The sequence below is a fragment of the Stenella coeruleoalba genome (assembly GCF_951394435.1).
Source record: "Stenella coeruleoalba genome assembly, chromosome: 1".
Lineage (NCBI taxonomy): Eukaryota > Metazoa > Chordata > Mammalia > Artiodactyla > Delphinidae > Stenella > Stenella coeruleoalba.
The window spans coordinates 75,298,108-75,324,664 of NC_137169.1; the positions used below are offsets into that span (position 1 = coordinate 75,298,108).

General features: G+C 34.9%; 1 protein-coding gene across 1 annotated transcript in view; it reads right to left on the reverse strand.

The window, feature by feature from the left end:
* COL24A1 (collagen type XXIV alpha 1 chain) overlaps positions 1 to 26,557 on the reverse strand; it is a 542,658-nt gene that overhangs the window by 293,948 nt on the left and 222,153 nt on the right. Inside the window, exons 10-14 of the mRNA XM_079924384.1 lie at positions 23,670 to 23,714; positions 19,052 to 19,105; positions 17,974 to 18,018; positions 12,673 to 12,726; positions 8,438 to 8,482 (exon numbers count right to left, since the gene is read on the reverse strand). Coding sequence (XP_079780510.1) covers positions 8,438 to 8,482; positions 12,673 to 12,726; positions 17,974 to 18,018; positions 19,052 to 19,105; positions 23,670 to 23,714 — 243 coding nt within the window. The remainder of the gene's footprint in view (positions 1 to 8,437; positions 8,483 to 12,672; positions 12,727 to 17,973; positions 18,019 to 19,051; positions 19,106 to 23,669; positions 23,715 to 26,557) is intronic.

Consider the following 26,557-nt stretch of genomic DNA (forward strand, 5'->3'; position numbering starts at 1 on the left):
AAATTTGCTTCAACTTACTACAAGAGACTACTGATTAAATCAATCTGGGAGCCCTGTAAAATGCTTTTTTAATAGCAGCTATAGAATTTCCTGACTGCACACTACATAAGGAAGTTTGGAAACTTTGCATTAAAAAGAGAGCTACTTGAAATTAGTAACATATATAAAATATGAAGTTAAATACATATATATCCTCTTTCCCTGTGTCTCCCATTTTTTTTAAATAGCATTCTTCTTTTCCATTATAAATCAGCGGATGGTTTTATGCTTTTAAATAATTTGGTTCATATCATATGCTCCAAGAAACTTCTCAAAGACAGTAAAACATGTAAAATAGAACAGGAGTTCTTTGGTATTTTAAAAACAGTCCTGACCAATAAAGATGGTCTACTACCTTGTTTTTAAGATCTCTAACATTAACTGACAACAAGGATTTTGATCCAATTGTGACATTATAGGGAGTGTAGGAGGGAAGAAAAGGAAGAGGGAAGAACTACAGTATCTCAATATCAAAAAGCATGAGTACACAAACACTGACTAATATGTAACTGATTACATAAGGCATTTTAAAATAATTGTGATTAGTGAGTACCTAATACTAAGATCCTAAAATCAAAAATAGTTTACAATACAAGGAAGAAAACCACTTCTCAAATGCCAACAACCCAAGACTAAGGAACAAATGAATTTGTTAATAAAACTACTTTTGCATAGTCTGATCCTAAAATATACCAAATTCCTAACAAAACCAGTTTTTTACTTTTCCTGGTTGAAAAAGCAAAAACACATTATGTGACAAATATTAACTCTTATCTGCAAACTCTGAATAAATATAATATTTTATTTTGGGGAAGAAAGAGTTTTCTGGGAAGATTTAAGATGAAATAACTTAACACAAACATTAATGTAAAAAATACCAGTACAAGGCTAAATAATAAATAACTCAAACAACCAAAATAATATGTTATTTTAAAATGTATCCATTTTCAATAGCATTCACATAATATTTATACTGTCTAGGAGAGGATATCTCTTACCTGTAAGTCTATAATTTCATTAAAACAATATAGACATCACTAAGGAAGCTGGCTCACAACAACTTAATTCCATGCTTAGTGTTTACTCAGGGAAATAAGTGATTCTTTGGCAACCAGTATGAGCATATGATTTATAGCAACATCTTCCCAAACTTAAGCTTAGCAATATTACTAACAATTTTGGACAGGACTTTGACTACTCCCCTATATATTTCTATGCTGCACAGGTATATGATGTCATGTCAATACATATACACTTTCATATTTTTGTAAACTATTCACACCAAACATAGAGCTTTAGTACTCAGGTTAGAAACCATTACAGTAATCCAAAACAGCTTATATTTATAGTGACCTAAACTTGGATTTTGAAGTTTTCTATGCCTACTAGAAAGACTGGTTACCAGCTGGTTACCAGCTATTTTGACTATCAGAGTGTTTCATATTTTATAATACAGAAAGTGAAGTAATTTATTTTACCAGTTTCTGGCTTTAATTTCAGAGACTCTAAAAATATAAGTGTAATATGTTACATAAAATTTAAGGAGTTATCTAAAAGGAGTTACTATTATTCTACAAATTACATGTTACAATAATTATTTAAAACTGAATCATGTTCAACATGCACATGAAAAGATGCTCAATATGGCTAATTATTAGAGAAATGCAAATCAAAACTACAATGAGGTATCACCTCACACCAGTCCGAATGGCCATCACCAAAAAGTCTACAAACAATAAACACTGGAGAGGGTATGGAGAAAAGGGAACCTTCCTACACTATTGATGGGAGTGTAAATTGATGCAGCCACTATGGATAACAGTACGGAGGTTCTTTAAAGAGTAAAAATAAAGTTATCATATGATCCAGCAATCCCACTCCTGGGCATGTATCCAGAAAAGATTAAAACTGTAGTTCGAAAAGGTACATGTACCCCAATGCTCATAGCAGCACTATTTACAATAGCCAAAATATGGAAGTAACCTAAGTGTCCACTGACAGAGGAATGGATAAAGAAGATGTGGTGTGTGTATATATATATACACACACATATGTATATGCGTGTGTATATATATACACACACATATATTCCATTTTATATGGAATATATATATTAATATACATATTAATTATATATAATGAAATATTACTTAGCCATAAAAATGAATGAAATAATGTCATTTGCAGCAATATGGATGGATACAGAGATTATTATATGAAGTGAAGTAATCAAAGACAAATATATGATATCACTTACATGTGGAATCTAAAAAAGTGATACAAATGAACTTATTTACAAAACAGAAACAGACTCACAGACATAGAAAACAAACTTATGGTTACCAAAGGGGAAAGGGGGAGAAGGGAGGGATAAATTAGGAGTTTGGGATTAACAGATACACACTACTATATATAAAATAGGTAAACAACAAGGACTTATTGTATAGGAGAGGGAACTATTACTGTATAGCATAGGGAACTACAGTGAATATCTTATAATAACCTATAATGGAAAAGAATCTGAAAAAGAATACATACATGTATAACTGAATCACTTTGCTGTACACCTGAAACTAACACAACATTGTAAATCAACTATACTTCAACTTTTAAAAAACTGAATCATATGCTATGCTCAAAGGCTGAGTAATTGTATCTACCTAAAATTTGAGGAAACAAGCTCATTTACAATGTAAGACTAATCAAATTAATTAAAGGGGAGTGGTGATTATAATAAAGTACATCTTAGAAATTCTAAGGACAGTAAGTGAAATAACATGGACGGGATCCACATAGCTGTACCTTAATGAAGCACCAACCTACACTTCTAAATAGCTATGAAACCAGCAGAAGACTGGACCTAACAGTCTTTGACATATGCATAGCCAAAAACTTCTTAAATGGGTCCTTTTTAGATTTCAGCATTTCCAGGTTTCTGTATTTTCTTTCACATGTATGGTTTCTGTCAGCTCTTTATGTTGGCCTGGATCCTTTAATTCTGCTTCCGTATTTGAATATCTACTTCATATATAACAACAAATAGTATACATAATTTAATAAATGACCAAGAGAAAATGGCCATACTTGTATTCACACACCTAATATCTTTCCACGTCAAAGAGAGTGGAAATGTTATCAAAAGATATTTTCCTTTTACTATTATTAAAACAGTAATAAGTAACCATTCTTCTCATGGAATTTGAATCATCTAAATTGAAATATGTGTCTCATGCCACATAATATCCCATAATAATATGTTTGCCCTTACTTAATGTCAAAGATATCTGTAGATGATTTTACTTATAATAAACATAACATGGTGGAGCATTTATGCATAGGATAATATTCTGGAACAGTCTCTGAGGTCAACCTTGGCATAATTTGACTTGTGGTTGTAACTGTATCTTATAGTCTAAGTACAGTGATTTCCTCATAAACATGGTCAAATCATTTTGTGGTAAAAATGAGAAAGTACATATAGTATACATGACACAGTACAGCACTAGACAGATTTTTTTATAACACTATTTAGGAAAAATGGAATGCATGTGTTTTTCAAATATAAGTTTTCTAAGATCTAAATCTATTACAAAGGCATATATCTTTAAAGAAATAAAACTTTACAAATTTTTTAATATAAAGAACAGTGCACTCAAAAAAAAGAACCCAGTGATCATTCCATTCACTATCTTTCCAGTTTTCTTGAACTCCTCTTTTGAACTCAATAGCATCTGTTGGATAATATTATAATTCCCTATGGAGTAAGAAACCAGAAGTTATCTATAAATTTCCATGGACGATTTTACAGTTCATTATAGAGTAGGGAAGTAGATAATACCTATACATTGTCAAGATAAAGTTAAGGGACTTCTGTGGTGGCACAGTGGTCAAGAGTCCACCTGCCAATGCAGGGGACATGAGTTCAAGCCCTGCTCCAGGAAGATCCCACATGCCGCAGAGCAACTAAGCCCATGCGCCACAACTACTGAGCCTGCACTCTAGAGCCCACAAGCCACAACTACTGAGCCTGTGTCCCAAAACTACTGAAGCCCTGTGCTCTAGGTCCTGTGTGCTGCAACTACTGAGCCCACATGCTGCAACTACTGAAGTCCACGAACCTAGAGCCCGTGCTCTGCAACAAGAGAGAAGCCACTACAATGAGAGAGCACGCGCACTGCAACCAAGAGTAGCCCCCGCTCGATGCAACTAGAGAAAGCCCACATGCAGCAACGAAGACCCAATGCAGCCCCCCCCAAGGAAAGATAAAGTTAATATCTATATAAGACCAGCTATATTAATAAATAAAGATGGTAGCTACTTAAGTGATATATCACAGAGACTCTGTGAAAATGTTTCCTCAGCAACGCCTAAAATTCCACCATTAAAGATTACTTATTCTGTCTTAAACTATACTTAAAATATAATTACTAATGGGTAAGGTAACATTTTAAGCACTGGAAATAATATAATAGCATAAATAAATTAATTAGTTCTTTTACTGACAGCATACTTTGGTAGGAGATGGATGAAAAAAATCAAGACATAGAATGGAGAACAAGAATAAAGAAGATGAACTTCACCTACTGTCAATTTTGAGACAGCCCAATCTGCATATTTAGATTAGATATTTGACACATAAGAGAGGTACTTCTATTGGGATATGTGTAAGAGAGATAAAATGTAAAGAATATACTAACATTCAGAAGTATAATAGAGTGTCATCAAATGAGATGGCATACAAAATATTTAACAAAGTGCTTGAGACTAAAAATTGGTGATGATGGTAATGATGATGGTACAGTTTCTGCTCTTATAATTATTACAAGATTAACTTGAATGTTGAATGTAATTGCAAGAAAACAAAATGTTTGGCTTACTTTTCATTTCTTGACAGTTTTGTAAGTTTATCTTAATACGTTAAAATCTTTAAAGTGAAACCACTCCTATTCAACAGTTTTGGAAGTCTTAGCCACGGCAATCAGAGAAGAAAAAGAAATAAAAGAAATACAGATTGGAAAAGAAGAAGTAAAACTGTCACTGTTTGCAGATGACATGATACTATACCTAGAAAATCCTAAAGATGCCACCAGAAAATTACTAGAACTAATCAATGAATTTGGTAAGGTTGCAGGATACAAAATTAAAGCACAGAAATCTCTTGCATTCCTATGCACACTAACAATGAAAGATCAGAAAGAGAAATTAAGGAAACAATTCCATTTACCATCACAACAAAAAGATTAAAATACCTCAGAATAAACCTACCTAAGGAGGCGAAAGACCTGTACTCAGAAAATTACACAACAATGATGAAAGAAATCAAAGATAACATAAACAGATGAAAAAATATACCATGTTCTTGGATTGGAAGAATCAATATTGTGAAAATGATTGTACTACCCAAAGCAATCTACAGATTCAATGCAATCCTTATCAAATTACCAACGGCATTCCTCACAGAATTAGAACAAAAAATTTTACAATTTGTATGGAAACACAAAAGACCCTGATAGCCAAAGCAATCTTGAGAAAGAAAAATGGAGCCAGAGGAATCAGGCTCCCAGACTTCAGACTATACTACAAAGCTACAGTAATCAAGACAGTATGGTACTGGCACAAAAACAGAAATACAGATCAATGGAACAGGATAGAAAGCCCAGAGATAAACCCATGCACATATGGTCACCTAATTTATGACAAAGGAGGTAAGAACATACAATTGACAAAAGACAGCCTCTTCTATAAGTTGTGCTGAGAAAACTGGGCAGCTACATGTAAAAGAATGAAATTAGAACACTACTTAAAACCATACACAAAAACAAACTCCAACTGGATTAAAGAACTAAATGTAAGACCGGACACTATAAAACTCTTAGAGGAAAATGTAGGAAAAACGCACTTTGACATGAACCACAGCAAGATCTTTTTTGACCCACCTCCTACAGTGATGAAAATAAAAAAAAAAAAAAAAACAAATGACCTAATGAAACTTAAAAGCTTTTGCACAGCAAAGGAAACCATAAACAAGATGAAAAGACAACCCTCAGAATGGGAGAAAATATTTGCAACCAAAGCAACAGACAAAGGATTAATCTCCAAAATATACAAACAGCTCATGGAGGTCAATATCAAAAAAACAAACAACTCAATCAAAAAATGGGCAGAAAACCTAAATAGGTATTTCACCAAAGAAGACATACAGATGGCCAAGAGGCACATGAAAAGATGCTCAACATCACTCATTATTAGAGAAATGCAAATCAAAACTACAATGAGGGGGCTTCCCTGGTGGCGCAGTGGTTGAGAGTCCACCTGCCGGTGCAGGGGATATGGGTGTGTGCCCCAGTCCGGGAGGATCCCACATGCCGCGGAGCGGCTGGGCCCGTGGGCCATGACTGCTGGGCCTGCGCGTCTGGAGCCTGTGCTCCACAACGGGAGAGGCCACGGCAGTGAGAGGCCTGCGTACCATAAAAAAAAAAAAAAACTACAATGAGGTATCACCTCACACCAGTCAGAATGGCCATCATCAAAAAATCTACAAACAATAAATGCTGGAGAGGGTGTGGAGAAAAGGGAACCCTCTTGCACTGTTGGTGGGAATGTAAATTGATACAGCCTCTATGAAGAACAGTAAAGAGGTTCCTTAAAAAACTAAAACTAGAACTACCATATGACGCAGTAATCCCATTACTGGGCCTATACCCTGAAAAAACCATAATTCAAAAGGACACATGCACCCCAACGTTCGTTGCAGCACTATTTACAATAGCCAGGACCGGGAAACAACCTAAATGTCCAACGACAAATTAATGGATAAAGAAGATATGGTATGTGCATACAATGGAATATTACTCAGCCATAAAAAGGAACGAAATTAGGTCATCTGTAGAGATGTGGATGGACCTAGAATCTGTCATACAGAGTGAAGTAAGCCAGAAAGAGAAAAACAAATATAGTATATTAACACATATATGTGGAATCTAGAAAAATGGTACAGATGAACCTATTTGCAGGGCAGTAATAGAGATGTAGACATAGAGAATGAACATGTGGACACAGGGGTGGAATGGAGAGGGTGGGACAAATTAGGAAATTAGGATTGACATATATACACTACCATGGGTCAAACAGCTAGTGGGAACATGCTATAAAGCACAAGAAGCTCTGCTCAGTGCTCTGTGATGACCTGGATGGGTGGGATTGGGGGTGGGGGGTGGGAGGGAGGTCCAAGATGGAGAGGATACAGGTATACATATAGCTGATTCACTTCATTGTAAGGCAGAAACTAACACAACATTGTAAAGCAATTATACTCCAATAAAAAAAAAAATAAGTTTATCACATTTTGGCCATATGTCATGAAAACATAAATCATGTTCTTCTAAGTAGTGTGAGGTAGAAGACAGACAGCAGAAATATCTACGTAGTAAGGAGAAGGATCTTGGATTTACATTCAAAGGAGCTGGGCTCAATTCTTTATCACTTTTAACTATGGGATTCTGAGCAAGTATTTTTATGTCACTGAGCCTCGTTCTCCTCACCCATATAATAGTGCCATTGTCCTATTCTATCTTCAAGAAATATTGCAAAGCTTAAAGAATAAAATGCTTTAAAAGGATATGAATATTCTGGTGAGATTTGTAATCCTTTAGTATTATAATCAGGATTTTAATTATACACACCAAAGTTTTAGAAAAGCTGTTATTAAAGACAATTTTCTTCCTCACAGAGTAGAGAGCAGAGTATAGCACAGAATGTCTTACCCTAATAAATATCTTTGAATTGTAATAAAAAAAACAGCACAAGTGAAAAGCACGTGGCTAATTAGCTATACTAACACAGCCAGGATAACCCGAGGATGCTTTTTCTGAACTACAGTTTTCTCATTTGTTAAATAATGGGGGTATTAGATAATGTCAAAATTTCCTCCCATCTCTGAAATTATTATATTATCTGGAAGAATTCACTTTACTTGATTTTTTTTTTTACATGAAAATATAAGAAACTAGTTTCTGAGCTAACATCTGAAGCAGGCATTTTAAAAACCTCTAAAACATGAGGGTGAATAGTGCTATCATTAGTGTTTTAAATTGTTCATGTATTTCCTGTGACATTTTAATTTTAGCACCTTGTCATGGGGATAAAGGTCTCTTCCACTGGTATATTAAGTGGTTTAGAACTGTTACATTTCGAGTTATTTTTTAATCTAAATACTCCTTCACGTTCTCAGGTATTACTGGATAGGCTGTTAAAGTGGCAAATTTTAAACTCTGTTGAATGAGATGGATTGTGGATAACAAGAACAACAACTACATTTGTAGTCTAACAGGTGAGAAATATGCATATAATTAGATTATATTCCTCTAAACCGTACCTCATAAAACAAGAATCAAATTACCTGTCTTCCCTTAAGACCCCTCTTTCCACGGATCCCAGGAGCACCCTAGAATGTGAAAAAGTCAAAAGTAAATATTTGTTCCCTTCTTCGATTGGGTTGCTTGGTTTTTTGATATTGAGTTGTATAAGCTATTTATATACTTTGGATATTAACTCCCTGTCAGTCATATTATTTGCAAATATTTTCTCCCATTCAGTAGGTTGTTTTTTTGTTTTGTTGATGGTTTCCTTTACTGTGCAAAATTTTTTAAGTTTAATTAGGTCCCATTCATTTATTTTGGCTTTTATTTCTTTTGCCTTAGGAGACAGATCTAAAAAAACATTTTATTTTTGGATCTGTGATTTATGGCAAAGAGTGTTCTGCTTATGTTCTCTTCTAAGAGTTTTATAGTTTCAGATCTTACTTTTAGGTCTTTAATCCATTTTGAGTTTATTTTTGTATATGGTGTGAAGAAATGTTCTAATGTTCTTTCACATGTAGCTGTCCAGTTTTCCCAGCATCCAAAGAAGACATACAGTGGGCTACCAGGCACATGAAAAGACGCTTTACACTGCTAATTATTAGAGAAATGCAAGTCAAAACCACATGAGATATCACCTCACACCTGTCAGAATGGCTGTCATCAAAAAGAACACAAATAACAAATGTTGGCGAGGATGTGGAGAAAATGGAACCCTCCTACACTGTTGGTGGGAATGTAAATTGGTGCAGCCACTATGGAAAACAGTATTGGTGTTCCTCAAAAAACTCAAAATAGAACTACCATATGATTCAGCAACTTCACACCTGGGTAAATATCTGGGAAAAATGAAAACACTAATTTGAAAAGACTCAGGCACCCTGATGTTCATAGCAGCACTATTTACAATAGCCAAGATATGGAAAGCAACCCTAGGGTCCATCAACAGATGAATGGATAAATATATCCATACATGTGTATATATATATACACACACACATGGATATATGTGCTTGTGTATACACACACACACACATATACACATACACACAATGGAGTATTACATGCCCATAAAAAATGAAATTCTGACATTTGCAGCAATGTGGATGGATCTAGAGAATATTATGCTTAGTGAAGTAAGTCAGAGAAAGACAAATACTGTGTGATAATTCCACTTATATGTGGAATCTAAAAAATGAAACACACAAATACATATGGCAAAACAGAAACAGACTCACAGATACAGAAAACAAACTAGTGGTTATCAGTGGGGAGAGGGAAGGATTGAGGGGCAAGATAGGGGTATGGGATTAAGAGATACAATTTACTATGTTTAAAATAGATAAGCAACAGGGATATATATTCAACAGCACAGGGAATTATAGCCATTATCTTTTAATAACCTTTAATGGAGTATAATCTATTAAAATACTGAATCAAGATGCTGTGTACCTAAAATTAATATAATATTGTAAATCAACTATACTTCAAAAAAGTAAATATTTGTTGAATTAATTAATGAGTTATTTTTTCTCAACCATCAATTTATGAAGTATGCCAAAGGGAAAAATAAGTTATCCTTTAAACTGGTGTGATATTCAGAAAAGCTTCAATGTATTATTTTAACTCAAGTGGCCCCTTTCTTTCTTCATAACAAAAATTCTGATTTTATTCAGAAATCCATCCCATCTGTATTTCCAGATGGGATCCTGCCATTCCTCTGGTGATAGTTATTTGTCCAGAGGTGGCATGCAACCAAAGTTGGTACAACCAGACAAACAGGAAGTCTTATTTTCTGTACCGAACAGACAATTACCTCCTCTCTGTCTCCCTGTCTCTGGCTGGACATAAACAAAGGTATATTTAGCCCTTGCACTGGGAATCTTGCAATCATATGAGAAACCAGCCTTAGGATAAAGCCAGCATTAGTCAAGGCAAAGCAGAGAGAAGGATAATGATATCACTGTGCTCAGGACCATATTGTGCCTAGATCCCACCTAACCTATGGGTTTCTGGTCATAAGAAGCAGCTGTAGGGCATAGTACTTAAGTACTCAGTCTTTGGAGCCAGAATATCTATGTTCAAATCCTGGCTGTGCTCTTATTACCTATATACAGTCTTAGGTAAGTGTGTCTCTCTGTATGCCTCATTTTCTTCATCTATAGTGAGAAAAATAATACTACCTATCTCACTGGGTGTTGTGAGATTAAAGGAGCTAATTCGTATGTAGTATTTGCATAGAGCCTTGCAAATAGATGTAACCATTCAATAAATCATTTGCTGTTATCATTATCATCATTTATTTTAAATTTCCTCATTTTGAAGCCAGTTTGAAATGGGATCTTCTGTCACTTGCAGTCCAAAGTGTACTAACTGATAAAATCCCTTGAGACTTATAATCACTTTTATAAGCCTTAGGGACTAAGAAATATGTCAGAACCATGTAGCTTGGGGTTTTTGTATATACAGACAAGTTAGCAGATATCAATGGTTAAAGTAATCCATTTACTTTAATTCAACAGTGTTTAATAAATATTCATCTAATATTCTCTATTGAAAAAAGAGTTCGAAGATGAGCAATATGACTCATTTCATGAGGATTTCATGCATCTTTACATAATATAGCCAAGCATTTAAGAAAAATATTTGTTTTCTAAAACTTTAGTAGCTTCAGTAAATCTCAGCAGAAAACCTAAGGATAGTGCAGATAGAATCATATAAGAACTTTTTCATATATACATGCATGTGTATATTATTGACTTCCAGAAAGAACTTTTTCTTCCCATTTGTTTTCAGGAGTGATTAGAACATTATTTTCTTTGGCTTTTCTCTACTTAAATATTTCGTAACATAATAAGACCACCCAGTTAGCTATACCATTCATGGTTTTAGTGAGAATTTTGAAGTAGCCTAATAATATTAGGACATGGTACCTATAATAGGCAGAATATCACAAAAGGGTCTTATATTGATGATTTGAGACAATCTTGATATATTCATATAAACTAGTCAAAATTACTGAGTATGATTATAGGCATTGTGCCTATTGATAGTCAGTGCCACAGGGATCCTTGAATTCAAGATGATGACATTTTGCAAGGACATATAACTTTCGTTTATTTATTACATCAATTACTAGAAATAACTTCATTCCAACAGGTCAGGGAAGGATTGTATCATAAGCAGCACAGTCATTAACAATGTAAACTATATATACTCCTTTGGGTCTATAAGAAGCAGTTCAATTCTTTGCATGATAGATTGGAAACATCATCTGTAAGTCTGCTGTATTACATAGCAGTTAAGTGGCTTAGTTGTAGGATCACACTGAAGATATTGTTTGCAAGTGAAAGAAATGACCTGTGTGCTCACCACAGGAATATCTTCACCTCGTCTCACCAAAGACAACTAAACATTTTGATTGTCATTACAGCACATGTAAACTCTGGATGTTTCTTCTCTGTGGAGGCATTCACAAGTAACTACAAGAAAATGTGATTTAATTCACTCACTCAAAAAACTATACATTTGAAATATTCATCTAGCAAAGAATGATCTGATTTATTTTCATTTGCAAAAATCAGTTTCCAGATATGAAAAAAAATTTGCCCAAACAGCACTTGTATAATAATAGAGTTAAATGCTAAATTCGGAATATGATTGTTTTCAAACCTGAGAAGATGCTAATATTGTTTGATTCTACTTTGTAAAAAATTAATATTGACAGTGTAGATGAAGAAATGCAGCTAGAAATCACTGAACTGCATATGGCACTGAAAATTAGATATGACGAAGTTGGAATGCCAGAACTCTGTATGTATCTTCGTTAATTTTTATAAGTATAACAAAATATTTGGCAAAGATTCTACTTTATTCACAAGTACCTACATTTATGAACAGCTATCTTCCACTATTAAACAAAAAAATATATCTTTTGAAGTTGATTTATTACACATTGCATTGTAAAATACAAGCCCTGCCAAGAGTTTCTACTCAAATTAAAGATCAATTACAAAATAAAATGTTCATAATTAGATAATATCAATTTGTGTTTTTTAAAAGTTAAATTTAAAGTTGCTAACCATAAATATTTATATCACCTCACTTACCTAAAACACAATTCAGTAAAATTTAAGAGAGTTTAATTATAATTCTGGTAGGTGACTTTTCTTAAAGCTGGCTTGTTTCACTGCCCGACATCTGGGTTTATGAGCCCTGTTATACTTTATCCTAAGTATATCACGTTAGAAATAATATTTGAAGGAAATAGACTTACTCTTTCTCCTTCAGGTCCCAGTTGTCCTACTTCTCCAGGAGAGCCAATGAAACCCTTAAAGTAAGCAAATAATCTTTGTATTATCTCACTTAAATATTCACCCTGTAAATAATTCTAAATAGAGATACTTAAAATTTATTCCTAGTAATATGAAATTATAAGGCATAACAGTTTGGATAATCTTGTGTCTTTTCTTCTAGAAATTACAGTTCAATCTTTTCATTAAAAAAAAAAAGTAGGAAATGTAACTTAAGGCATAGTGGCTAATAAAAATCAACAAGCCCAAATTCTTTTCTACATTGAATATTACAAAGGGCAGAAGACACAGATATACAATTAACTAAATTGTAAGGCAGAATGGAGGTATCCAAGAAAAAGAAGTATGGAGGAGGAAGAGATTCATTCCAATGTGGCAGGAGGTAAAAGCAGTCAGAGGAGGTTTCAAAGGAGACTGGCACTTGAGATAGGCCTGTGGAGTAGATAGAGTCTTGATAAGCAGAGGATGGAGAAAGAACGCTCCAACCAGCACTACAGTAAGCAGAGACAAGATAGAGAGGACTCAGGGAGCGTTTGTAAATGGTTAACTGACAGTTTCTTACATGTAAGATGCTTTGGAGAGAAGCAGACCCATTGTGCCCTCAGGGAGATTCCAATAGGTCTGAGAAACAAGGAGTAAAATAACAATTGAAGCTACTTTATACTACCATACTTTAGTTAGATCTCACCTGTGGCAAATAATAACCTGTTTCATCAATTTAATAAAGTGTATAGTAGTTTAGAGAATGGATTAAGGAGAGCCTTAAATTTCAGACTAAGAATTTTAGACTTTATAGTTTAGATAAGAAGCTACTGGACTTTGGGGGAGTGTGGTAGTGCCCTGATGTTAAATTAAGCTGTTTTTCTAAAATATTAATCTGTGGACAGGATAGAGAATACACCCAAGACAGGAAACACTGAATGTAGGAAAATGTGTTAGAATGCAGTTTCAATGGTCCAAATTTGAAGGAATATGAGTCTGGGTCACTCATTCACAAAACATCATTTTAGTGCCCACTGTGTGCCAAGAATTGGAATTATAAAAATGAATATGAAAATCAGTGCCCTCAAGAAGTTCATAGTTTATTAGGAAAAAGAGTCATACAATTGTAATATCATAAGATAATTGTGACATGATTAGGTGATGTGATAAATACAAGATATAGAAGCTTTGAAGGCAGGATGACCAACTTTGCCTAGAGGGACGATTTAGGAAAGTTTTACAGAGGAGGCAACATTTAAGCTGAGTCTTAAATGTTGCATTATTTAAGAACAGCATTATTCACAATAGCCAAAAGGTGGAAGCAACCCAAATGTTCAACAGATGAAAAGACAAACAAATGTGGCATATACATACAATGGAATATTATTCAGCCTGAAAAAGTAAGGATATCTTGACGCATTCCACAAGGTGGATGAATCTCAAAGACAATATGCTAAGTGAAATAAGCCAGTCATAAAAGGATAGATATTATATGATTCCACTTAAATGAAGTACATAGAGTAGTCAAACTCATAGAGACAGAAAGTTGAATGGTTGCCAGGAGCTGGGGGGAAGGGAGAATGGGGAGTTACTGTTCAATAGATATAAAGTTTCAGTTTGGAAAGATGAAAAAGCTCTGGAGATGGACGGTGGTGATGGCCGCACTGCAATGTGAATGTACTTATTGCCTCCCGCTATGGACTGAATGTTTATGCCCCCTCAAAATTCATACATTGAAGCCTAATCCCCAAGACGATGGTATTTGGAGGTGGGACCTTTGGGAGGGAATTAGATCATGAGAGTAGAGCCCTCATGAATGGGATTACTGCCCTTCTAAAAAGAGATATGAAAGAAATATGATTGCTCTCTCTGCCACATAAGGATACAGCAAGAAGGCAGCGGTCTACAAGCCATGAGGTGGGCCCCCATGAAACACTGGATCTGCCTTCCCAGACTGAAGAACTGTGACATATAAATGTTTGTTGTTTAAATCACCCATCTATGGTAATTTTTATTATAGCAGCCTGAACTATGACGCCAGTGAACTTACCTTTAAAAATAATTAAAATGGTGAATTTTATATTAAATATGTATTACCACAATATTTTTTTTAAAAGTAAGTGTCTCAGGAATCATTTCCAAGTTTCCTGGAATAAGAACCATGGGAAGCATTTAGTTCCTGAGGGTGAAAGCTAGTTGGGTGTTGCCATAGTAAGACAAGCACTTTTCTTTGACAAGGAAAAACACCTTTAAAATTCCTATGTTCTACAGAGTGTATGAATGAATAAGCAAAAAATAAAATAAAAGAGAAAAATAGTTTCCTTCTAATTAACTTTAATGATAAAACATCTATAATTTGTTTGCTTGAAAGCCAAGCATCTGAAGGATGGGGAAGGTTTCTTTTAAAATGAAGCATCCAAAAGTATTTCTGATACCAAAACATTTACGATTATGATGACAAGCTACATGTACTTTCAGAAATATCAACTACAGGTGGCCTCAAGTTTAAAAACAGTTAACTTTTGTTTTAATATACACAACTGGAGTTTTGCTTATAAATAAAAAGAACAAACACCCTAACTGATGTACACTTCTCAGTAAACTAAATACTCAACTGAAAACTCAGGAGCTAAACCACTACTCAACAAAGTATGCACAGAGTACTAGCACAACATTTTACAAGTAAAGATATAGGCTCCAGACGCGCAGGCTCAGCGGCCATGGCTCACGGGCCCAGCTGCTCCACAGCATGTGGGATCTTCCCGGACTGGGGCACGAACCCGTGTCCCCTGCATTGGCAGGCGGACTCTCAACCACCGCGCCACCAGGGAAGCCCACAAGTAAAGATTTTAAAGGGAACAATGCTATGAGTAATTATGTAGGTGTTTCATAAAGGTTTTTTGATAATGATTATGCTGATTCTAACAGAAATAAAATGTCAGCTGCATCCACCAAAGAAATCATATGGGGTTGTGGTCATTCTCAAAACACTACCACTAAATTGCAGTTTAGTATGTAATGAAACAAGGAACATAAAAAATAATAAGGGACTTCCCTGGCGGTCCAGCAGTTAAGATTCCACACTTCCAATGCAGTGGACTCGGGTTTGATCCCTGGTCAGGGAAGTAAGATCCCACATGCCATACAGCCAAAAAATTAAAAAAAAAAAATTAAACAAAAAGCACATATGTGTTTGCTTTTTTGGACTGAAGGTTGTATATCCAGGTAGAGGCAATTTTGTGTCACCAGCAGGGCCACTAAAAGGTCGGGGGAGGCCTACATACTTCTACTTTTTGAGCCACCTAGCACGTTATTACACAAAGAAACACCAAAGGAGGGTTACAAAATGATTTATTTTAAACATTTACATTTTTAAAATAATTATCTTAACACCAAAAAATGCAGTCAAACAGTGGAGCCAGTCAAAAGGTAATTTATCATGATTTATAAAAATATTAATTCATATTGTATAGCATGTGGTATAGACCAGTAACAGGACCCAAATTAAATGAAAAACATAATCCTGTCCGTGTGATTTTATGATTTTTGTCTTTTTAACCATATTTGGAGTTAATGTCTAAAGTCTACATTTGAGACTCTTTGTGAATATGAAACCTAGAGAAGTGACTCTTCTGACTCTTCCCTCACTCCCAAAGGAAAATTAAAGGATTAAATCAATTAAATTAGTCAGAAAAGGATTAGATTTGGTTTTTTTAATGCTTTTATGAAGTCGGCCATCAAAACCTAAAGAAACTTAAAAAGGGTTACAACCTACACTATAACTGTCAGTACAAATGGGGGAAAAAAGCAACAAAAGGATGTATAATATAGTACAAAAATGATATAAAGAAGAATTAGAAAAGTTATAGGAATCACTGAAGCAAGATGAGAAAATGTAGTAAGAGAAAACTGCACAGTGCCAAGTAACAGGTCTAGGAGTTTAGCTCACATGCAGAAGAAACTCCCAAATTCTAATAATAATGATAAAATCTGCATAGAAAGTGCATGCCATGTGCTAGGCACTGTGCCTTAAGAATATTAATTAAGCTCAGGTAGTTGTCATAACCACCTAAAGGTAGGTTTCATTATCACCTTTTAATAAGGTAAGAAAAATGAGGCACAGAAGGGTTGAACGACATCTAAGGTCACAAAGCTAGTAAACAAGGGGTTAAGAAAAAAAAGAAAAAAAGGCGGTCCTTGTTGAGCTCCAAAGCCCATGTTCTTTGTCCACTAATCTCTTCTTGCTTTCCAAATCCAAGTCCATATGTGCTTTCGGTGCAGTTTCTAATAAAGAATACATGACCTTTCCCCATTATGTTTTCACTTAATGCAAGGGTGGAGACAGCATGGGATACTAAAACAGTACAGAGCTGAAGGTGAGAAAACGCTGGTTTGAGTTCTGCTATGACTTTGTGAAATCATGTCGGTTCCATAGCTTACTGTTTTCTCATCTGTAAGATGGAGACAATACACGTGTTCTGCTACTTCATAGGATTGATAGCAAAAGAAATATGAAGTATTTGAACATGTTTAAGAATTTTTTTTAAAAATTAAGGCATCATTATAGTACATACTGTCTAAATACTTTTTGTTTTCCTTATTTCAAAAAGGTATTTAAGATAATATAAGGCAGATGTAGATTCCAGAAAATAACTGGCTTTAAAAATAGAGAATTTAAAAAAAAATGTTAGTTTACTAATTTTTCCTAGAACCAGCTTTGATTTTAATTTGTGGCACACAACATAACACATCACAGTAATTTTTTTTGTTTTACTCCCTTAATGATTAAAAGTGGCTAACAACTTCTTTAACGGTTGGAAGTGCAATGGTATATGCTTGAATGTGATAAGCCTATTTCTTTCTCTGCAGATATTTCTTTACTCCAGATAGTTTTTGTATTATTATCTCAGCCTTGAGTGCGAATTTTTTGCCTCTTCATATTTCTTTCATCATTATTTCTTAGGTCTATACACGTCCACACATAAATAATACTACAAATGCTTAAAGTGCGTATTTTCAACATACCAGACGTTTTGCTAGGAGCTAGCAAAATAAATGATGTAGATGTAGGAGCTATCAAAGAATGATGTAAAACCTACCACCATAAGACTGCTCTCTATGGTCTTAAGAGTGAAAATATCTATTTAATAAGTGTGTTTCTTTCCAGGCTAAACCTGCATTACATTCAAAGTTTCTATGGAAGTGTGAAAATAAGTATTTTGTACACTTCATTCTACTCATATGCAAGCATACTTAACAAAATGATGAAAATGCTTACTTACTCGTCCACCTTCAGGTCCTGGATTACCTTCTGGTCCAGCTAAACCCTAGTGTGAATAAAAGGCATCATCATACTACAGTACTTTTTAAAGAGCTGTAGATAAATAGATTAATAAAAAGGGCACATAAAATGTATCATTTCACAAGTATAAACTTCAGAACTCTGTATACTTAATGAAGACTATATATATTCAAGGAATTTTAGAATTTCAGAACCAAAAGACGCACTGTATATAATCTATAACGAATATATTTTAGATATCTAAATAAAGTAGATTAACACATTGTCAGTAACAAAAATTATTTTTTACGTTATTTCTTATTGGAAAACTGTGTTCTTTTAAAACACTTCTAATTAATTTATCTAAAATACATTTTAGATATATAAAAAGTATATAAAAAATATAAAAAGATATTTTATATAAATGTAGTTTTCTAGTATGCTAAATGAATAATTAATTTCAAGAGTAAGTAATCAATTCATGAAAGCCTAAGAAAGAAAATTTGTTCTCTTATTAATCCACATGAAGTAGCTAGAGAAAGTTAGAAATTAGAGGGAAATAAATATGAAATGATTAGAATGAATTTTCACAACAGTATACAAAGACTTGAATCCAGTTCAGATAAAAGTATTCAGATAGTGGTATGTGTAGCATTGCCAACTGTGTCCCAAGTGTTTATAGTTGTATTATTAAAAAATATTGCTTATCATATAGAGTCTTAACTCATACCATTACTTCGTTTTAGTCAGTGGCAGTACTGTAAAATCAGTAGCAGGGCTGTTTTAACATTTTATTAGCACACTGGGCATTTTAACTTAGAAGGTTCCATTGTATATTACTCACATCAAACCTGTTTAAAAATCCTACTCTCATTTTAAGCAAAATTGCCTGCAGTAAAATTTTTGAAGGATTTTTACAATTTTGATATTAGAATTTTTGGAATTATTTTGTTATGAGTAATTCATTATTTAATAAAAGTAAACCAATTATCATTTGAACATTAACTCTTGAAATCAGAACGTACAATGTATTAACCAAGAGGAACATAAAAACAGAAGTTTAAATATAGTTACCTCACCTGCCTGCCAGGGTAACCACGTGAACCAATATTACCAGTGAATCCTGGAATCCCCTAAAATGAAAAATAATAAAACAGTACAACAAAGTCAAAAGAAACCCAAGGAAACAAAATTGGTGCATTCATAATACCCAAGTTTGGAAAGAATATTTTTTCCATATAAAAATACTAAGGGTCCTGCACATTGCTTATCTGATTGAAGTCATCTATTTAAAATGAAAATGAGATAAAATTGCTAAATAAAAATAAACACATTACATTAGGGACCTAAATGAGACATTGATTATTAGTAATGATAAATCTAGGGTGGAAAAATCCAGTGATACATAACCTTTAAAAAACATATTAGAGAAAGAGTTGGTACGTTTCATAATAACCAGTATCTTTATGGATTTAACTCCTTCTTGTCTCAGTCATCCTGCAACTCTCCTTAACTATTGGAGCATGGGCTCCAGAAGATAAGTAAATGGATATTAAGTGGTAAATATCTGTATCATGACATAGGTCTATCTAAATATTCACATAGTAACTTTGGATGGGAAATTCATTTTGCACTGACAACTTTGTATGCCTGATTTAAAACAAGGATTGCTCAAGGAAGGCTGATATATGGAGTCTCAAAGGCATAAGAAAGGAAACTTGCTGCAGAACTGTGTGGAAAAGTGAGAAGAAATACCTCCACTTGCTGTTACCTTCTTCCATTGATATATGATTCATTCATTCATTCATTCAGTTTATTCAAAGTTTAGGTCTGTTAAATTTTGTGAACCAAGGAAATACCAGAAGAATATGTGTTGAGCTGTCTTTACTTAACCACAAATGGTGACAGCAGTGATAAATTTCATAGATTCTTTATTATGTAAAATTCATTTCCGGTTTGTTGTTTGGAAAAGAGATAATAAAAGACACTAGCTCTTTTGCCCCTCTGATCTGAAGTATACAGAAGAGTGTTACCTCCAGTTTAACAATAGAAATACTTTGAAATTCCTAAAATTTGGAAAATCTAGAGAAAAAACAGACCAAGAAAAAGGCAAATGGAGCATCACAGTGGAAAGTTTTTACCCTCCCATTCCATTAGACTTGTAGGCTCCTAATTTGTCCTTCTCTCCACTTTTCTCAGAATCCATCTCTCAGTTTTGTTTTCTCTCATTTCTCCCTGTTGTCTCCCACTTCCTTCCCTTGCTCCAACAATTATCATTTACTTAGCACTTTTTCTTTTTTTTTTTGGCGGCACGCGGGCCTCTCACCATTGTGGCCTCTCCCGTCGCGGAGCACTGGCTCCGGACTCGCAGGCTCAGCGGCCATGGCTCACGGGCCCAGCTGCTCCGCGGCATGTGGGATCCTCCCAGATTGGGGCACGAACTCGTGTCCCCTGCATCGGCAGGCGGACTCCCAACCACTGCGCCACCAGGGAAGCCCTACTTAGCACTTTTTTATGTGCCAATCCTATGCCACCACTTTACATCTACTTTACATCTATGAGATAGATACGATTTTCTCCATTTTACATTTGAAGAAACTAAGATACAGAGAAGTTATGAAACCTGCCCAAGATGGCACAGTGAGTAAGTAGAAGAGCCTAGATGTGAACTCAATCTGACAAAAGTTGTCACGTGTGTGTATGCACAAACACACGTATATATACATGTGCACACATACATACATATATACATATACATACAGACACCTATACATATATATGGCAATGAACAACTTAACAGAATGTGAATAAACAGTTGTCTTCTGAGAAGTAACAAAAAATTTTCATCTACACGTAGAGAGATTATATCCTATAAATTTCAGAAACCATATTTATGTACCTAAGATATTACCTTATTAATATTATATATAATACATATTTTATTCCTATAACAGCATTTATTGAGCACCTATCATGTGCCAAAATTCAAGAATTTTATATGTATTATCTTATTTAATCTGCTCAAACCCTATAAGGTAGATACCATTATCCCTATTTTACAGATGCGAAAAATAAGACATGAAGTGTTTGTCACCAGTAGGAAGTCACTCAGCTACTAAGTAGAAAGCCAGAATTTAAATCAGCAAGTCTAACTCCAGAGACCACCATTCAAGGCTGCCTCCCTAGTATAGGTTTGAAGGGCAAATAACTTAAAGTAGTACTCTAGGGAAAGCCCTCTAATTATGAGACTTGCTTCAGTCTATTTACAACTGCTTCCTTTATTCCCCATCCAATTCTAAAACACACAGGCCTATATCCAGACATCCACAAAACTTTATACTTGGTTATGCCAATAGAAAAGACTGAAATAAATTTAAAAGGCTGTTTTCATTCTGTAGGTTCTGGCTAATGCCAATCACCATCCCTTTCATTAGTTTCCTAGCCAACTTCGGTTAACTGACCTCAATTAAAAAGCAATCTGTTATAAGACATAAATGAAATCTGATTTTGAACGGATTTTCATAGAGGGTGTTAAGATAACATGTAGAGATATAACACATTCCAGCTGCACAGAGAAATACACAAGAGGACACCACTGGATGACTAAATCCTGTTCTACTGGAATAACAGTAAACAAAGTCAACGAGTAAGCTTTCAGCAGTCTTATGTGGCACAAACATATTCTAAGCCAACCACACCCTAAAATCACTTGGACAACCAGAGCAGCTCAAAAGAAACTCAAAACAAAGCACTATACCTCAATTCACTCTGCATTTAAAAAATGGCTCACTTAAATCTGTAGATCGAATGGAGGAATTCAGACACAAAGTTATATCTCTACCCCTGGAAAAATCAGGAATAGTAAACCTGCCCCAATCCCACTTCTCACTCTGAGAATTAAAGCACACGCTCTGAGTCAGTCAGACTTCACTGAGAGTCCCAGCACTGCCAGCATGGGTCCTCCCTATCTCTTAGTTTTTTTCATTAGTAAAATACAATAATAATATCTAGGTCACAGGATTATTGCGTAGAGAAAAGAGAACAATGTGTAAAAATATATTTAAAAGCAGGGGTAACTGCAATAATTCTTAGTGTTGTGGAGTATTAAATGAGTTAACATATGGAAATATTAAATAAATAATTATACTACTTGAACTTCCAGTTAACAGTAGTACAGTTTGGCAACTAATAAAGACTCTGTAATGAAAGCTCTTATTACTAGAGCTTGCCCAGATGATATAATTACTTTCCTAAGTGTTTGCTGGCCAGTTTATAGATATCTACAAATTTTCCAGAAGGGAATGTCTCCTAGCTAATTAGTTACATTCCTCTTAATGTCCACAGTGTTTCCACAGTGAAAATGCAAAATGATTTTAGTTGTTCCTCACAGTTATCACCAATTTTGTCTTTTTACTTCTGGAAATAAATAAAATAGAAAGAACTGATTCCAATAATACATTTTCCAACCTTTAAAACTGATTTCAGACTCTTCTCAAAAGCATACCACCCTCAGAACAATGACACGTATACTAACAGAACTAGGTTATAGAACAGTTGTGAGTAAACTGGTCAGTACTGACAAATGGTCAATTTCTCACTTACTTGTGATGTGTCAGGTTTTCTTCATTGAAATCTACACAGAATTTCTGCCAAAGCAGTATTCTAGGGATTTTTTTTTCCTCCCCGGGAACTAATCCCTCCTGCCCTTCTGATTTTTTTTCCCATAAATGCTCAAATGCTTTTCAGCACTCATATGATCTTCAGGAAACTGAGATTTTACTTGCTACAGATACATATATTGCTTGCCATGACTAGTAATTAGCAATCTTGAAAAATTGTGCCTCAGGGACTGAATAGAGTGTATTGTCCCTCTTACATGAATAAAAGAGAAAACTGGTTTTATTTCTTCATTTATCTTTCCCTCAGGGATAATCCATCACTTTTCTTTCTGGAGCTCCCTTTAGGGTTTCCTGAGGCTCTTTGCTAAATCTCCAAAAACGATTTGTCACCTTAGTTAGTATCTAATCTCCTACGCTTTTCACTGATTTATTCATACTGGCCTAGTATATATTCTATTGAAAACAAGAGATATGACTTTATTTCTTCCTATGACATAATGATACATTATTTTATGGTGGGAGAGAGAAGGAATAACATGATCAAAAACTAAATAGTTCCCAAACTATTTTGACTTTTACATATATGTGTATGTGTAGAATGGACAACAAACAGCAGATGTGCCATTCTAATTTGGATTGTTATTAAAATTTATTTGCATTCCTTCATGCAATGGTAGGGAACTAACAGCTGTGGATAGACTTTGGAAAACAGGAAAGCCCCTGAAACGTACAAAAAAATCAGTGCATATATGTGTGTGCATATGAGTGTGTGTGCATGCATGGATAATCCGCGGACAGGATACACAGCATTTATGAGATTCTCACAGTGGTTTATGAACAACGGAAGTTTAAGACTGCTGGAGCATGTTAGGCAGACAGTGAAAGTCAGTCTAAGATATGAAAAAAAACCCACAAGATTTAATAATAAATTAGAAGTTTTTCCTGTACTAAACAGAGTAAAAAGCATTAAGAAAAACTGAAAGAGTTACATGGGGGAAAATAATCTCTCAATGGAGTTCCCTACCGTATGTCTTTTTCACTGGAGAAGATGCAAGTCTTATAAAGGAAGAATACTTACTTGTTCACCTCGGAGTCCTGGGAGCCCTGGATGTCCTTTGAGACCCTGCAAGGGTAAAGGTGAAGACATACTATGAAAAGTAACCCCATTTGAGCCAAATAACTAACCACAGTTGTCTTTCATCCCAACTTTTGGTTTTCCCATTAATACAAATGTAATTCCTACTAATCTATTTCTTATTAAGTGTAATCTTTTAAATTTAATAAAAATTTAATTTTTATTAAATAATAAATTTGTATTAGTAATTCTTAATTAATTTGGAGTGTAATTTGAATGATTTGTTATCAACTAAAATGGTTACATAGTATTGAATTTTAAAAAACAGGATCTTTTATAAAAGGCTGGCATCTAGCAATGGATCTGCTAAATTTTGCGTAAGCTTTTTAAAAGTTGGTTTTAGTTCATTAATACTGAAACAGAATGCCCTCAGGCATAATCTGTTTGTAATTATTGAAAAACTGGCAGTTTCAGGCAGTTTCTCTAATCTAAAACATTGTCATAACATTCTATGAATGAGCGAATAAAAAGAGGCTGCTCACAGGTCCATCTGTCTAAGAAATCAGTAACAAATGTTTTATATCAATCATGCCTCAATAAAAAAAAGAAATTAGTAACAAAAGATTTTCCAAATAAGAACCAAAATCAAATCTTAATTTCTATCACTAACACCCAAAGATATAAAAGAGATAATAACTTTTATCCTCTAGAAAGATATTCTATGAGCGAAAGAAAGGAAGCTAAAAGAAAGGAAAGGAAGAAAGAAATAAAGGACACTTTGGAGCACATTTGTACAGCTCTAATCAACAATCAGTAAATCAACCTGCTGTTTACTAGATTTTGGTGTATATAAAAGAACAAGAAAAAGTTCCTTTTTAAAAGAACCTTTTAGTAAGCAAACCTCAAAAACCTGAAATAAATTATAGTTAGTTTACAAATATCAGAAACTTCAAATTAATGTACTGCAAACTGAAGATAAGTTTTTGGGGTTTTAAGATATAGAGTAACAGAGTGAAAAGAGTCATTCAGGATTAAACCCTATCACAGAGGGTTTATGAACATGGATTCATGAATTAGAGAAGGAAATGATACTCTGGGACAATGGGGAAATTAGAAGAGGTACCTCTCATTTGATAAATAAGGAAATGATTTAAGCAGGTTTTGAGGTGATAAACTTAAAACAAAAGTAAATGTTTAAGTAGAGAGGTCTCTTGGGAACCAGAGAGAAGACCAGAAATGTAAGAAGGAAAGTTGGAGACAAAAATTTTTGTGTTACCTGTATATGTAAGCATATTTGTAACAAGGGAATAACAGAAGAAAAAGCAAGAGGGCAGAGGAAATGCCCTGTCCTCTGCGAGCTCTGTTCTTTCATGATTAGGCTATTAGAGATCAGAGACGTGGCCATGAGAAAGGAGGGGGAAAAAGGAACGAAGGCACAAAGCAATTTCACTAAGCCACTATGTACCAGACATTGCACCAGCCACTTCCAAATACCTCACCTAATTCTATGGCAATCCTATGAAGTAGGTATCTTCCTCATTTTTACAGGTGAGAAAACTGAGCTCTGAGAAGTTAAATGATATGACCAAAGTCATGTAGGTAGTAAAGTGGAATCATGTCAGTTTGACAGTTAGATTTATCAAGAATTGAGTAACCTGCCCTTCTATTTACTTAATATGCCTGTATTTGTCTCAGACTCAAATGCAGGCTGTCCTCATTCTCATCAAATGTTCAAACATTAATTTTAGACAACCAAGACAAATCAACAAAAGGAATTATATATCATAAATCATGGTATTATCAAAGTTACACATTTACCACTTGCATCTTTTATACCCACAATTTCACTGAGTTTATATATATTTTTAAGATAGCTAAAGACCAGCCTAATTACAAAATAGAAGACGTACATTGTTCTCAGTTGTCCAAATGTTACACAAGATTCTCCAAATAAAATATCCACAAAGCTAAGTTTTTTCACTTTTAATAACGGGAAATAAGAAATGTCCTCAGCACTAAGATAGTGCTGCCTCGGATGAGGCAGCAGTTCTAGAAGGATGGAGTTCCTAAGAGAGTGTCAGGAAGATGAGAAATGAGGAACCTGGGCGAGAGGTACACAGGTAGAGAAACTCTCCGCCATGGGCCTAGTTCCTTTTCTTTTTTATTAAAAACTGTGCTTATAGGGGCTTCCCTGGTGGCGCAGTGGTTGGGAGTCCGCCTGCCGATGCAGGGGGCGCGGGTTCGTGCGCTGGTCCGGGAGGATCCCGCGTGCCGTGGAGCGGCTGGGCCCGTGAGCTGTGGCCGCTGGGCCTGCGCATCCGGAGCCTGTGCTCCGCAGCGGGAGAGACTGCAGCAGTGAGGGGCCCGCGTACCAGAAACAAACAAACAAACAAAAAACCAACAACTGTGCTTATATATTTACTTACTTGTTTTTATGTCTGTAAACTGCTGAGTCTAGCTAGCTACATGCTTCCCTTTCTTTGGCCACTATCTGTTTCTCTGACCAGAGTTTCTTCCCTCCCCAGCCCCGGTGAAACAGAATGCAGTGGTGCTACAACTTCTTTCGCTTACTTTCCCTGAAGCAGTTTATAACAGTGAACTAGACATGTTGACCATAATATCCTCTGAATGTACAACTCCCTCTGAAGAGATTCTTCCTCATCCACAGACTCTAATATAAAGGCAGCACCAAATAGTCATGAGCTCCCTCCTACTCCACCTCAGCCCCAGGAGACGGCATTCAACCTAAGGGAAGCCAATATGAAGTCTGGCCAGTAGCCTATGAGGCCACTTGGAATGGAGAGTTTTGCCTAAACAGGGTGAAGCTGGGCCAATCAAATTCTTTTTTAAATTAAGTTCAACAGGAAGGAAGGAAGGAAGGAAAGGAGGGA